General features: G+C 39.1%; 1 protein-coding gene across 2 annotated transcripts; it reads left to right on the top strand.

Moving 5' to 3' along the window:
* The first annotated feature begins 234 nt into the window (after window positions 1-234).
* On the top strand, window positions 235-14039 carry LOC111652790 (polyamine-transporter SLC45A4-like). Of its 2 annotated transcripts, none has more exons than XM_023403161.2 (13): window positions 235-390; window positions 1720-2697; window positions 6857-7045; window positions 7138-7317; window positions 7549-8198; window positions 8442-8588; window positions 8709-8957; window positions 9136-9255; window positions 9488-9587; window positions 9704-9784; window positions 9929-10059; window positions 10494-10562; window positions 10818-14039. In XM_023403161.2, exons 2-13 carry the CDS (start codon window positions 2430-2432, stop codon window positions 11115-11117), a joined length of 2484 nt encoding a protein of 827 aa, XP_023258929.1. In that variant the 5' UTR covers window positions 235-390; window positions 1720-2429; the 3' UTR covers window positions 11118-14039. The 2 variants fall into 2 exon arrangements, with proteins under 2 accessions (XP_023258929.1, XP_023258928.1); XM_023403160.2 differs by having other exon boundaries at window positions 236-390; window positions 8439-8588.
* Window positions 14040-15953: the final 1914 nt, after the last annotated feature.

Here is a 15953-nt window from a genome sequence, read left to right as displayed (position 1 = left end):
TTATTGCAATTTGAAATGTTTTACACCTTTTCAATTGATTGATTTATTGTTTATACACTATTATGGCTTAGTTTTGTTTTATTGTTATTGGTATTATTAATGAGTAATCAATATACTGTAAGTACATCATAGTAAGCATTGTGACTGTAATTCCTTATAACCCGTAGGTGAGTAACTTGCTCACGTCATGGCGTTCCCGTTTGACCACGCCCCGCTTTGTTACTGTGGAAACCAATGTGACTGATGAGTGTAGTAAACCAGATGGTCACTCAGTTAGCTGGTAAAGGTTAGCCAGATTGCTAACTCAAATCGAGTTTTGCATCAGCGTTATCGCAAATATTTAAAAAGCGGAAGTGGCTCTATTTCTTCTTGAAGGGAGTAATATCTCAGGTATGTTACATTTTCCTGTCTCCATTTTGAGTGGGTCTCTATGTTGCAACTTGCTAATGTTAGCTGTCAAATGTATTAGCCAACGTAGCTCGCTAAGGGAACGTTGATCCCGCATGTCAAACCTCAGTCAGTGAAGTTGATGTGTCCAGAGTCAGGTGTTTTGATCCAACCGGACGAAAACACGTATCTATCACCGTGTGCGCCGTCCTCACACCCTTAAATGGACTGATAATGCCTCGTTATTAACCTTGTAGACTGTAGAGCGGGTTGGTTGGAAGCTCAGGTAAGAGTTCAGCGTCAGAAAGAGCTGTCTCTTAGCTAAACATGTCGTAACTGGTCCAGCAAGCCCCCTAGACACACACACTTAACGACCATGAATTCCTTTGAGAAACACTAATTTTCAACTCGACTTAGGGGAGGTAAAAAACTTCCATACAGCTGTTACTGCACACAGGAACAGGTTACTCTGTCACTCTGTGAGAACATAACGCCAGAAAATGCACGTGGCTGTCCCACATCTATGGTTTTAAAGCTCAGTTTATTATGTTTAAACATTAACCCTTACGTAACCTAACCTTTATTTGGGATACATTTCATTTGTTTACCTCAGAAAAGGCAGACACAAAGTCACTGAATAAAGACGAGAAAAAAATGGTTCTTATCTACTGTATATCCCGAAAATCAAGTCACATTGCAGTTATATGGTTTGTATCCACCCCAGGGGCATGGGATCTACCTGTTTTAACTGAGGCTAAGTATGCAACAGGTATGGTTTTGCAATATGGGTTGATTTCTTAATGTGGCTTTTGTTCATTCCTCTGATGCCTTTTATAGTCTGCTGGTTAAGTAGTTCAAAGTGTATGCGTTCTGGTGATGTCACTGAGTTTAACAGATTCAGCAAAATACAAAAATGGAAGTCATTATAGCAATTTGAGGCACTTAAGGTGTGGCAAAACTGCTCGATCCCTCTTTCCTTTATAATGTTATATGATCCACATGACAAGTCTGTATCCTTCATATACTGTTAGTTCTGTATAACAGGATATGTTATACATTGAGTGTAAACTTGTTGCCAGTGTACTTCCTCAGAGCAGGGCAGCATTTTTCTAAAGCCAAGGGATTTTTTTGTTTACCTTTATGGGGCCCAACTGCACTGAAACATTTTACACATGGGAGCCTTCTAGTATTTGGCCCTTGAACCCATATTAACAAAATACAAATATTTAAAGTATGAACAGCAATTCAGAAAATACTTTAAGAATGGGCATGTTAAAATCAATGCCTTTATAGCTTCAGCTAATTGTCTAACTGGTTTCTGTTTTTCTGCAGGTTGCTGTGTGACTCAGTGGGTTTTCACATGCTTTGACCCTGACTTGCCCTGAAGTACACTTTGATGCACGTGCACAGACTTCTGCTGACCCACACTCTAATCTTCAAATCAATCCAAATACTGCAGGCACACCACTTCCAACACACACTGACTGGCAGCAGCAAACGCAGTTGCAGACCTACTCTGCCTCTTACCACAAACTGAGCTACTGGAAACCATAATACACATATTGCTACCCCTCTCCTCCCACCTCTTCTGCTCCTCCCCTCTGCATACCTCTGGAGCTGTGCAGATTTCTGCTCTTCCTGAATTTTGAATTTGTGCAAGCCACAGTGAGGAACACTTCTACTCTCCCGCTGAGTTACTGAGCCGTGCACACTGGTCAAAAGATGGCCACAGGATAAAACATATTTTTACCACATCAATTTTTTGGACACATTAATCTCATTTTAATGATGATTCCTGCCTCATCCTCAATCATTTTCAGTTCTTTGGTTTCAAACGCAGAACATGCTGACCAGCAGAGATGCTTGCTAATTACTCTTTCTGGATATCTTGGGCTCCTCTTAAACAGCGAGTGATCAAGATGATAACCATGGACATTAGATGTTCTTTTAGCATATTATAACATAGTAGAGCGTGCTTACATATAAAAGAAAATAGCAATAAGTGGTATACACTAATATATAGCGACCATCAAGCAAAATAAATGGTTCCTCTGAAGTCAAACCATGCTGAAAAGGGCGAAGAAGCAGAGGAGAGGGAGACTTATTGCCTTCCGGAGAGGAGAAAACCTAAGGAAGAAGTAGAAGAGAATGAGAGTGAGAGTGAGAAGGAGGTGGAGGTGGAGGAGGAGGAGGGCAGAGGCAAGCGGATCCCTCTGCATCGATGGGTAATGAATGGGGCAGTGATGTTTGGACGTGAGTTCTGCTACGCCATGGAAACAGCTTTGGTGACGCCAGTGCTGCTGCAGATAGGTAAGGAGATTCAATACAGTCATACTGAGACAAACACACTCTTGCTCTTCTCCCGCTCAAGCAAATGTTTTAGAAATGTTAAAGATACCTAAAGATGAGAATTCAGCAATACTGACAGCCCCGGAACGTCCACTTTTCAAGTGTTACTCTTACTTACTTTTTCAACTGTGGTAGGTGTGGAACACAGACATTAAGAACCTGTATTAAAACAACTTATACATGAGAGATGGATAAGTGCCAACAACAAACACATACCTGTCTAAATATACATTGCTCGACTCATTCAGAAGTAGCAGAGATATTAGACCCTTCCCACTTAAAGTACACAGTGGTATGTTAATAGTGTTATCAGTATAGCCATATGATGTTTCAGTACTGGTGTTTACAATAGCTGTAATGTATAGCATGTTCTGTTTACCCTGTCAGGTATCTTAGTTATGCAGTTTGTTTGTGGCAGTGTTCCCCAGGTTAGTGTCAGGGATCTGGAGGATCAATAATCTGTCCAGATGAGCATCTTGTTGTTGGTTCATTTTCTTTATATAAAAGTTCTTGGGTTTGATTTGTGATGAAGGCTGTCACAGCTATCCTAAAAGAGATTCCCATCAGTCTAATTTCCAGCTGCAACAGTAGTCGTAGTAGCAGTCGGGTAACAGCAACAACAACAACGTGGAATTCTACTGTCATTGCATTAGCCAGGCTGGATCTATTGATCACCCACCAATGTGTCATGTAACCTGTGTGCCCAGCAGTAGCCAACACGGGCTATGCAGTTAAATGTCAGGTTTGCCATCATAGCAGAAATTGAACAAAGGCATTTTTTCCCTGGCTAGGTATTACAAGAATGTCTAACACAGCACATTTCACTCACACTGTTTTTACAATATTGTAAGAAAGAACATTTTTTTAAAACCTTTAACCATACCCCATTCAGGGTGTTTCTGAAGGCATCCAATTTTGCTTTGGTACTATAAAAGTAATCTTTATGGTAAATGCCACAGAGTCAGTTAACGTTGCAGTTTAATGTATCCTTTATGGAGTCCGTATGTTAAATGGGCCTAGAGTCCGATTATAGACCCTCAGATAGAAAAGACATTTAGTATGGCATAGATGACAATTATTGAGATTGATTATTGGTCAAAATAGTCTACTAGCAGTAAAATGACCTGCCACACTTCAAGTTTGGAGTGAATCTTTTCCAAGGGGTGTCCTTTAACCTCCTAAGACCCGAACTCTTGCATGGCGTGCGTTTTTAATTTCTCTTTGATCTTTATTCTGATTGGGACCTGAGAAAAATGATGTCCACATATGAGGACATTAGTTTTAAATTTCGATTACTGAGTGGCAGTATAATATCCTCATATGTTGAGAAAAAGTTGTTGAGAAAAAGTTACTATTGTGGTCTAGAGAACCCAAAATGTGAGGTCCACATATGTGGACGCCAGGTCCTTGGAGGTTAAAGAGGAAGAAGTGCACAAAAGGCTAAAACAGTAGTAGACTCAGTAGACTGCATCTTTGTTTCCTTGCTCTATCCATTCAGTGATGCAACAGTGTGTGGCAACACCACCTTCAGAAAGATTAACATGTTAAGCTTGGATGAAGTACTCCCAGTTTAAAAAATTGAAACATTAGCTCTGTGTTTTTACAAGGTTTACTTTGCTATTGACAGCACTGTAAAATCTATATCAATCTATAGTTTGCTGAATTTCCCAGAGAACTTCAAGCATGATCATACATTTATTACTACAGTCTCTCTTGGATTGTCTTTCAGCACAGTAGATATATCAGGTTGACTCTTATCAGCATTTTTAGGGCAGTGAATCCATACGTTGTTAAACATAAGCATGGATTAGTTCGAATGGGACTTATTATGACTGTCTCAAGGCTACACAGGACCATTGGGTTGTGTTTATTTTTTATTGAGTACAAATTTTCATGGCATGATTCATCACCAATGATGCAATTATACCACTTCTCATTTTGCAAGCAACACCAGGAAAATCAATGAAGTAATCCTTGATTTTGTAATGTCTGCTTGAATAACTAAATAATAATAATAGTTTAGCTAAAGTCATACAAACTCTGCCAAAGAAGAGTTTGATTAAGTACTGTTCCCTGCTGAATGTCTGATCATTCTGAAAGAAAAAGCCTGTATGTTGAATCATTTTAATACAAGCAGTGCAATTTGGAGTCCTGTTCTCTCAGCTTGGAGAGAGACACAGCAAAATGTATTAATCAGTCTCCAGTCTGTGAACAGTGAGCTGAAGTGTGACTGCATTGTCAGCCACTGCAAAGTGCTGTAGCTTTGCAACACTGAACTCAAGCAGGATGTAAGTTCAGCTCCTTGTGACACAAACCTACCTAATGAGTGTGTCATAGTTTTGTTTAAAGGTTTTCTTTTAAACAAATACAAGTTATGGTCACTTACAGTGTTACTCACCAAAACACACTGTATGTATCCTTCAGGTCTAATGAAAGGGTTGAATGCTTTTCCTTCCTCATTAAATATTTGTAGAGCCAATTCTTTTTAAACCTGCATTGTTTGCGTCCGTGTCTGTCTGCATGAGTGACCTCGTCCATATGCATGAAACAAACAAAATGGAGACCAACTCATAAAAAACTGCTCCATAATGCTACTCAAGGTCAAAAAATCCTCAGGGAACCTTTAAATCTTCCTGTAGGCCTGTTGACAAAAGAGAATGTGCAGCAGTGGGACAGGGAGACAAAAAGCAAGAGTTTTTTCCTATTGCAATGCAGTCATCTGTTGTTGTGTTGACTTAAGAGAGAGGGAAGGCAGGAGCAGAGCAAGGCAACATGGGTAACAAGTTGTTCCCGTGAGAACCAGTAGGCTCACCCAGCCAGCTGACTGGATTCAAATGCATCAGATTTTTGCATTAAAACTAAAAGCCCATGTCTTTATATGGGGTGGAAAATTAGGATATTTTCATCTAGCAGAGACTGCTTTTTTGTTTGTTTTTTTACTATAACTGATGTGCATAGTTATGCATACATTTTTCAATATAATTAAAAAGTTTGGACACACTCCTATCCTTGGGAAAGTGTGTCCAAACTTTTGACTGGTACTATACAAGTGTGCCAAACTGGTACAGTATAAACTGTCCTACCACATTGGTATTGAACTGGCTACAAAAATGTGTGTTGAATGTTTCCTGATTTCATTTGAGAGCATGATAAAGCCTAGTCTTTACTTATGACAGGGCCAACTGGAGGTGATTTCACCACTTTCCTGGCTTGTTGGTGCGTATTTCTGTCTGTGTTGTAACAGGCCACCTCATTATCTGAAATGTTCCTGCTGCCCTCAAAGCCAATGGTAGAGGAAGCTGTTTAAGAGCACTAGTGGTTCCTCAGCTACACATTGGTATGCAAGTGCTGTCATTTGCTATGCTTTTATAAACAATGCAACACAGGAAAACTTTCACCTTTTGTGCAGACTCCAACTGCTCCCACTGGTTTAGTTATTCTGGGAAGTTCCTGCAAGACAAATATATGAATAGGTTGATGTGTTTTGTACCTAGTAATTCAATACAAAAGGACATTTAATCTAATAATATAAGCCGATAGTTAAGTAGTCTCAGTTAAAGATAAGGTTCATGATAAAAACACTAAGGAAAACAAATTAAACTCGAATTAAAACTTTTGACAGATCTGAAAAAAACGAACACAAAAGACAAACTGAATTAGATGCAGCAAAGAACGTTTCATGTTATGCTGCCTGAATAAAAGCACTAATGATGAAACATTTAATATTTTTAGCTTGAAACATATTTGTCTTCAGTTTTTCTATTTGCACTTGATATTTGTTGATTTATAGGGCCTGTGAGCAAATGAAACCATTACTATTTCATCAAGTGTCCTCACATGTCTTTTATATCATTTAACTGTGTCTTAGGAAATACTCGGAAGACTCAAATCTGTATTGTGAAAGCACCGACAATTAGCAACAGTTGCTGTAATGATGTGGTTTATTATATTAACTTAGTAACAGTGTGATCAAATATGAAAAGGTATATAGAGACTGATGCACTTGGGTAAATCCCCTGCTCGTGTAAAAAAAAAAAAAAAAAAAAGTAATCTTGGCTTTAATCTAATTGTACTTTCTTAAGCTGAATATAGCTATTGTTCTGTTCTTTATTGTTTCCAGGCCTTCCTGAGCAATATAACAGTTTAACCTGGTTCCTCAGTCCCATCCTTGGTCTCATCTTCACCCCTGTGATCGGCTCAGCCAGTGACCGATGTACTCTGCGATGGGGCCGGAGAAGACCATTCATCCTGGCCCTGTGTGTAGGTGTGCTGCTGGGAGTGGCACTGTTTTTAAATGGATCATTAATAGGTAAATAGGAGGTGTCAAAGAAGATCTCCACTTCCAAATGATTATAGTTATTGTTTAACCACATCTGTGTATATGTTGTGGTGTTCTTTCAGGCCTCTCCATTGGTGATAGCCTAGGCAGCCAGCCAATCGGCATTGTCCTTACTGTATTAGGTGTGGTGGTGTTGGACTTCTGTGCTGATGCCTCTGAGGGACCAATCAGAGCTTACCTTCTGGATGTTGCTGACACTGAGGAGCAAGATATGGCCCTGAATATTCATGCCTTCTCTGCTGGTAAGACATGCTTATATGAACACTAAGACACACAAAGACCGTCCACATGGATCTGTATAAATATCAGCTCTTCAAGAAAGCATTTACAAGGAGTGCATATACGTACATCCTCAAAACTTGCAAATGATCTCAGAATTTGAGCTTTAAATGTTTTAAACATGTCAACAATATAGCCTCAGATATATTAATGTATTTGTCCATGTGTATCTGTTTCTATCCCTGTTTCTCCAGGGCTTGGTGGAGCAGTGGGCTACATGTTAGGTGGTCTAGACTGGACTGGCACAGCTCTGGGGCAAGCATTTAAATCACAGGAACAGGTCCTCTTCCTGTTTGCAGGCATCATCTTCATTATATCTGTCACACTGCACATGTTCAGTATCCCTGAGCGACCTTTCACTCCATCCTACCAGCTTAAAGCCACAGGAAGTGGGGAGTCTACCAGCCAGTTGTCTTTCAAGCCCGTTGGCCACGTGCCACCTTCACTTGAAGTGATTGCAGAGGAGGATGCTTCTGCTCAAGCCCCTTTCAGAGAGGATGACGAATCAGATCCTGAGGAAGGGGAGATGGATTTTCTTGCGGTGGAGCGAGTGCGGAGTAAGAGTGACTCAGTCTTAGCCATGCCAGATGCTACGATTGAGTTGGATTCCGACCTCGACCCAGATGCGCAACTTTTCCTGCCAGAAGTGCATCACTTTCTACCAGAGACGCAGGGAGAGCTAGAAGATGCTTTCAAGCCATCAGATCACAATATTTGCTCCTCATCTCCACATGCCCTTACTGATGTGATGGTCTTAGAACCTAAAAGTCTTGTTTTTCCCGAACATAAGGATCCAACAAACTCTAAGATGAGTTCTGGCTCAGAGAACTCGCACCGTAGACAGGTGAAGTCAGATGATACAGTTGCAGATGTTTTTTGTGTTAGCTTAATGTGACTTTGAGACTGTGAAACAATGTATTGCCTGCACAGAAACAAATGTTATCAAGTGTCAATATCAACAAGTTATTTGATATGTGATTATTTTCAATAGGCAATATATGGAACTCTTCAGAGACTGAAAACCTCTGTACTGTGTTTCAGATATGTGATCTCATGTGGTCTCTATACATCTCCCCAATCACAGCAGGTGAGGGCTGCCAATGGTCTCAATGCCTGTTCGTCCTCTTCTGATCACTCCAATGCAATAAAAAGCCATGCTTCCACCAAGCCTGGGAACCGCCCCTCCAACTCCTCTGTTTCATCACAGCCATACAGACACACCTTCTACAGACAAGTACAATTTAATTTATAATTTTTTGAATTAGTTAATGTAATCATCATAAATATTTGCTACACATTAAAGTTCAATTTGCAAATGTGAAAAGGCTGACAGCTTTTCTTTTTTCCTCTCCAGCCTTCTTTTACTTTCTCGTACTACGGACGAGTAGGATCGCAGCGCTATCGACTTCGACGGGCAGCACCATCGAGCCCTCAGCGAATCACCACCTCTCGCAGTCTTAATGATCTGAGTGACCTCCAGCAGTGCACAGACAGGCGAGAGATGCAGCTGTCAGCTAGCAGTCTGTCATCTGAGGGCTCAAGCAGTGAGGGAGGAGCAGACAAGGGTACAACTGTTCGACTGCTGTGGTTGTCCATGTTTAAGGTGAAGTAAATTGGAAACAATTTTTTCTTTTTCTCCTTTGTTACCATTGCACTACATCACATTTAGTAAGCGAAGTGTCTACTGTTGCAGATTAACAAAGCAAACATTTTTGTGGAACTATTTTCACCTGCTTGTCTTGATTCCTGTTTTTTTTTTTTTTTTTTTTTGCCCGCTGTAGATGCCGAGGCAATTGTGGAGATTGTGCATATGTCACCTCCTCACCTGGTTCTCCATTATAGCTGAAGCTGTGTTTTACACGGATTTCATGGGGCAAGTCATTTTCAAAGGAAATCCCAAGGTACACACTCGCACACACACACGCCCTCATTATTATTTAAAGAGAGTTGTACTAACTGACATCATTTGGTTTTTTTTTTTTATACCATGGAGACCACACAGTAGAGGAATACAGAACATATACACAGCTCACTAATTAGTAATTTATGTGAAATATAAACACTGCAATGTCAGTTATCCAGCCTTTTTGTCAAGTCAACATTGCTATGATAACATTGTTCCACTTTTTTCAGGCACCAGCCAATTCCACAGAGCTACAGAATTATCACAGAGGAGTACAGATGGGCTGTTGGGGACTGGTGGTCTACGCTGCTACTGCTGCTGTTTGCTCTGGTAAAACACAAACACTGTTTCCATTTTTAGATCAGGACTCACCTAACTACACACAAAAGAAGTGGTGAGTGAACAATTAAACTTCCTTTCCCTTTTCTGACCCTCTTTCCACCCAGCCATCCTTCAGAAGTACCTGGATAATTTTGATCTGAGCATTAAGGTCGTCTACATCGTTGGAACTCTGGGATTCTCAATAGGTCTGTTAATATATAAGAATAAACAGCTGTGAGCAATAGAGTGTATTCCAGTAGATTTAGGAGCAGATGCTCATCGTCTCAGTCGGCATGTAGGTAGAGGGAAATGATATTAAGTATTAAAGCTTTTATTACTCCTTATCTTAGGAACTGCAGTCATGGCGATCTTCCCTAATGTTTATGTTGCCATGGTGATGATCAGTAGCATGGGAATCATCTCCCTGAGTATCTCCTACTGTCCCTATGCATTACTTGGGCAATACCATGAAATCAAAGAGGTATGCGCACACACACACACACACACACTCACACTCACACTCACTCACACACAAAAACAAAAAGCTATTCATCCATGTTATATAGTTTTAATGTATCATTTTTTTTTGGTACTAACAGGTACTTAACAGAATTTTGAAATGTGTTATGTAGCGTAGTTCAGTGAAGTGTAACAACATTACAGCAATTGCAGTCGATGTGATATAGTCCTATTTGTTCTGTCTTGTCTCCTGGGACATTCATGATGTAGCTGTTGTCACACAAATCATTAACCTCAGCCCTAAATTATTTAAGGAAAATGTAATTTTATTTAACATCAAATGCTTATCTTACTGAAAGCCAAAAACATTTAATCTGAAAACCTATAAACTGATAATCTAGAGAGACAATATTCGGGCTGAAGTTACAATCTCTCCTCTTGTTTACCTTTCCTCAGTACATTCACCACAGTCCAGCAAACACTCGGAGAGGTTTTGGTATTGACTGTGCCATCTTATCCTGCCAGGTGAGCATTCACACTTTTTAGACCCAAATTTAAGTTTCCTGTTTGCTCTCAACTTAAACTGATGCAGCAGTAATACCCAGGTTACATTTAGTAAGTGGAACCAGCAACACCCAAACGTGAGGTGACTCTTGATCTTCTTTGAATGAATCCACAGAGTTCATGGTTTAGGCTGTGGGCTGTAATAACATGGCGGTGGTAATGAGAATTGGTAAATGCCATTACAGTTTGTGTCACAGTACTTTTCTCCATTTCCAGGTCTATATCAGCCAGATTTTGGTTGCGTCCGCCCTGGGAGCTGTGATAGAGGCAGTTGGCAGCGTGCAGGTCGTTCCTGTAGTGGCATCTGGAGGCTCCTTCCTTGGCTTCCTTACTGCCTGTTTCCTCGTCATTTATCCTGACATGGAGCCCAGCAGCTCAGAGCAGGACCAGGGCTTGGTGAATACGTCTGGAGATTCAGACCAGAATAAAGAAAGAACCAGTGACCAGAGACTGGCTCTGCTGAGCATCACAGACGGAGACAGTTTAAAGATGACAGAGAATCACTCTGATGCATAAGCATGAAGACGGAGCATAGTTAAGGTTTATCCTCACCAAGTACAAGCCATAGCATGCGAGGATTATACCAAATGCGTCTAATTTACATATTTGAAAGTCTGTGCTTTTCTAAAGGAGGAAAGATATCAAAAGAGGGGAAACATGACAGAAAGTTGATGACCCATTTATAGAAATATGGGAAGGATGGATTTGGCCAGATATCTTCTTGGAGTAGAGGACTGAATTAGCTCAGTTTTAGGCTGCTCTGCTTGTCCTGTTGCTACCTCAACCCTAATACAGGGTTTCTGCGGGTCCATAAAAAGTCTAAAATCCAATAAGTCTTAAGTCTTAAATTTAACTTGTTGAAATCTGCAGAAACCCTGTAATAAATACATTTAAATGTTTGAATGGATAGATGAAAGCCATTAAAACACAGAGCCACGCAACAGTGATTTGGTCAGACTGTTGAAACCCACTTAGCTCAGACTACTGAGGTAAACACAAGCCTTTATTGCGAAAACATAAATGGGAAGCACACAAAGCACTTTTTATCTCACTTCTGAACAGCACTGTCACACTCATGCTCCAGAATGTTTGACCTTTAACTTCACGGAGGCTGCTCTATAATTGCTATTCGGACAATTGTGATGCTGTAAAGGTGTTACTTTGTGTAGCTCTGCATTACATGTAGACTGAATACAGATGTGTATATTAGTTCCAGTCTGTTCTGGGAATACCTTGAAATAACATTGTTATTTTATGCCACAAAGTTTCCAAACTACGCGTATAATCTTATACATTTGTTGTAGACATACACAAAACAGTTTGTTTAATTTCATACACTTTTTTATTCACATTTATGATGTTGGAACCTGATAACATAGCAAGCTAGTCTGCAGTTCAAAGTGCTCTTTTAGGATTTTTTTTATGATCGCCTATACAGAAGCAGCAAAATTCTTAATGCCATATTCTCCTTTCATGCCATGATAGACAGACAACATGTTGTCATAATGTAGTTAAGATACTAAGCCTGCACTGTAGTTGACTGCCATTACCGTGAACCTACACTGTAAATGGTAGGTTCTCATGGCCTCTCATATTTGACCTCAAGGGGTTCTGGGTTTCAGTGTGATTATATTTCAGGGTGTCATTCATTTTGCTTGAATTCATTTTAAAGATGTTTTGAAATATACATTCCAAATATAGTTGAAATGGGAAAATAGTTAATGATGAGCTTATGTTTATCATAGCATATTTGTCATATACAGTCTTTGAAAAATAATTGGATAGAAATACTTATTTACCCTTGTAAAAGAGACTGGACTTTCTATTTGTACTTTGTATTGGAGGCCTTGCTTTACATATTAGGTTACTGTGCCTTTCTGATCATATGACAGCTGTAAAACTCTGCCTTGCTGTACAAAAAGGATATATAACAAGATAGATAGCACCCACACTGCCGTGTGTGAGTTAATCTCAGAATTACAAACATGAAAGGTACCAGAGAGTCTTCTGAGGATTATTATGTGTGTTTAGCATAGTTTTCTACCACACTTTAACACATAATTTAGTGTCATGAACCTAATGTTATAAGCTACACACTTATGTACAGTCTTACTTTAACAGCCTAGTGTCTACTCTCTAAAGGCTCCGCTTCAGCAGAACCTTATCTCTGCTGAATTTGAGAGTTGGTGTAAATGCCCACAGCAGCCTTAAACTCACTGTTCATTTAATTTTGGCGTTTTAATGTCACTTGGTTTGAAACTGTTCCAGAGACCTATAATGCTGCATATCAAATGGTAGAGAGGACCACTTCTATGCAAGACCAAGGACTGATCTATGCAAACTTGAATTTCCCTTGGATGGGGTGTTATGACCAAATGAGCCTAGAAAACAAGCACAGGACCTTCTCGCAAGTGAAAACACTTCAAAGGTTCTCACACTTCTGACCTCTGAGCAAGATGTTTATTATCATTACACCCTTGAGAGACTTTTTCCTTACTCTGTGTATCAGTATTTGGGAAATGCTAACAGTATTTGCTGGGACCCTGTATCCTGGTAACTATGCCATTGCTTTGCAAGTCATGAGAGAAAGGTGTCTTTTATGGTGTGTTCACTGTCATTTAGGATTTAAGGCCTCAAGATTTACACAACCTGATTTACAAGCACTACAAAGGGAACATCCTCATTGTTTGGATTTTTGCATCAGATATCAAAGGGAAAGTGTTGAGACAATTAATACAAAATAATATAATTAATAATAATTTCTTTTTGTAAATAATGCAAGTGTGTGTGACGTGGCGTGTGCCATCATGTTCTTAGCGAATTGTTCTGAAGCTGTTCTTTAAAAACACCTTTTGAAGAGATGTAAGGGTATATAGTTTTGTTAGTGGCTGAAATTCATTTTTGCTAATGTTATGTTTTTCAACTGATATACGGTACTAATCCAATTGCATTATAGCAAATCAGTGTAAATTAAAACAGAGCAGGAAATTTCCAGCTTGGAATCTGTGGAAATGTTAAAACTTTTTCTTTTTCACATTTTTTCCCCAAGAAATTGAATGTTTTCTTCACAGCATACACTACTGTTACAGTAATTAGTTGCTTTAGTTTGGTTTAATGATTCATTTAACTTCAGCTGGTCTAAATGTTTCAGGGATATTTCCATCGCACTAAGAAGCTCTGTCTGTGGGAAATACTCGTGTTTTCATGCTGAATAAGAAAAATAATTTCTTGGAACCAGCCCCTGGCTCATTGAAATTGTTTTGATTTTATACAAATGTTAAGACTTTTTGGTAGTCTGTGTTTTATTTTGAAAGTCAATCACTGGTGTGTTTTTAAGTGATTTTTTGGTTCTTTTCGCTGCTGTACAGACTTTTGTACAATGTAAAATGGTATTTTTGTACCAGTTATTTGAAAAAAAACCAAAGAATTCACCCTCAATTGTTTCAGTGTTTTATTACCAATCCCTCACACGTTTCTCCCTGCAGTCATTATTTGCTTTCTTTCTTTTCTTTCTATTCTTTTACAGATATTTGGGATTTTGTAATTATAAAAAACTGAAGCAAAAAACCACAAGAAATGAATTAGTGATTTTAGAAAAGCCAGGAGGTGTGAATGGTTATTTGCAGTTATAGGTTACAAGTAATAGTTAAATAATAAGTGTCATGACACAGGCATGTCAGGAACTTGTTTGAACAGACTATAATCCCTCTTTGCATTTTATTTCTTTGTATCCTTCTGTATGAATTAAGTTTGCTGTTGGGTTTACTAAAGTTTTTTTTAATTCTATTAATTTTGTCGCAATAATTTACATTTTTACTTTTAACTATGGGGGGGAAATATAAAAAACGTGAAGCACGCCCTCACAGTTATGGGCTACACTTTAGAAATTGAGTGCTATCTGGCCGACTGTACATTTACATTCAGTCAACCACTGTCACCTTCAGGTCACGGTGGGTTATTACAACAGGCAAAACCTACCATGATAATACAGGATTTACATGTTTTTTGAAGTTTTTTCTAGTCTAAAATCAGTAGCTGCTTACACAGGTGTTTGACAGGAAATCACATCAGAGCATCTGGACATAAATGTAAGATGTTTTTGATTTATTTATTTATTTATTTATTTTTAAAATCAGATGTCACAACTTTAAACTCGAGTTTAGTAGCCTAAGTGTCGCAGTGGCTCCAATATTAGATCTGTGAGCGTGCTTGGATGTAGAAAGTGAATACCTGTTACTCTAATTTGAAAAACTTCATTTACTGCTTTAGTCAACTAAGTTTTCACTGGCACTCAACAGATTATTCGAGAAAACACTGTAGAGCCTAATTATGGTACAAGATCGAATTATTTTTACAACATTATTCCGTGACACTGCGTTGTGCTTCCTCAAACCACCAACGCGCATGTTTGTCTCTGCACACACAGAAACAGCAAGCGGACTGATGGTGATCATGGGAACTGAATGAGCCGGTTTCATTCAGCAGCGGAGAAGTTTGCTGCCAGTTCTTCACCGGGATGCAGACATGAATATATGGATGAGGAGCCGCACGGAGGTACGTGAGGAGGTCAGTGACTTGAAGTAGAAGTTTTAACCATGAGTTATTCATCTAATTGTGCGAGTTTTGATCTTAACTATGATGATTTAGCAGAGTCGCGTCTGAGGTGTAGAGGCAGATTGGAAGCATCCTCTTACCTGCACAACTTGTGACGCTGGATCACGTGTCACACCAGCAATAAAACTGTTTCAGCTGATCATTAAACTTTAATGAGTAAAAACCTATGAACTCTAAATTCTTTGCTAAACCACATAGACTCCATTCTGTGTAGGCATGAGCATACGTAAACTTTGGATCCTAACAGTGTGACGGTGATTTTTGCCTGGACACATTCACAGTAGTTCATAGCAGTTCTCCATGTGCAATGATTTTGTTTGTTTTGCTACTGACTTCCAGTTACCTATTTTTAGCTTCATTCCTACATAAAGACTTGAACAGTCAGCCTCTAGATTTCCTTGACAGGTGATATTCTGGTTATGTCTTTTATTAGCTACATATAATTATTTAAATAAGTAACAGAAAATAATGTTAATTTGCTCATGATTTAATTACGTCAAATAGTCAATGTGCCTTCTTCATGAAAACTGGAAAAAGTACCTTGTTTACATAGAATTTTCTGGATTTGTATGGGCGCAGATCAAAGGGGTGGACATCTAAAAGCTGGAGACATCTGACTGTGTTAGTTGCTTTTCGAAGCTGTGATTATAGCCCTCTTTTTATTTCCATGTAATTGATTATGATGGTCAAATTTTTTATCTAGGTTATGTTTCTGGCTGCCAGCTTGCTCCAGAAATG

Source organism: Seriola lalandi, unplaced genomic scaffold (assembly GCF_002814215.2).
Source record: "Seriola lalandi dorsalis isolate HSWRI2012SDOR001 ecotype SW California unplaced genomic scaffold, Sedor1 jcf7180002054062, whole genome shotgun sequence".
Taxonomy (NCBI): domain Eukaryota; kingdom Metazoa; phylum Chordata; class Actinopteri; order Carangiformes; family Carangidae; genus Seriola; species Seriola lalandi.
The sequence above is the reverse complement of the archived record's forward strand: the minus strand, read 5'-3'. Positions and strand labels throughout refer to the sequence as shown.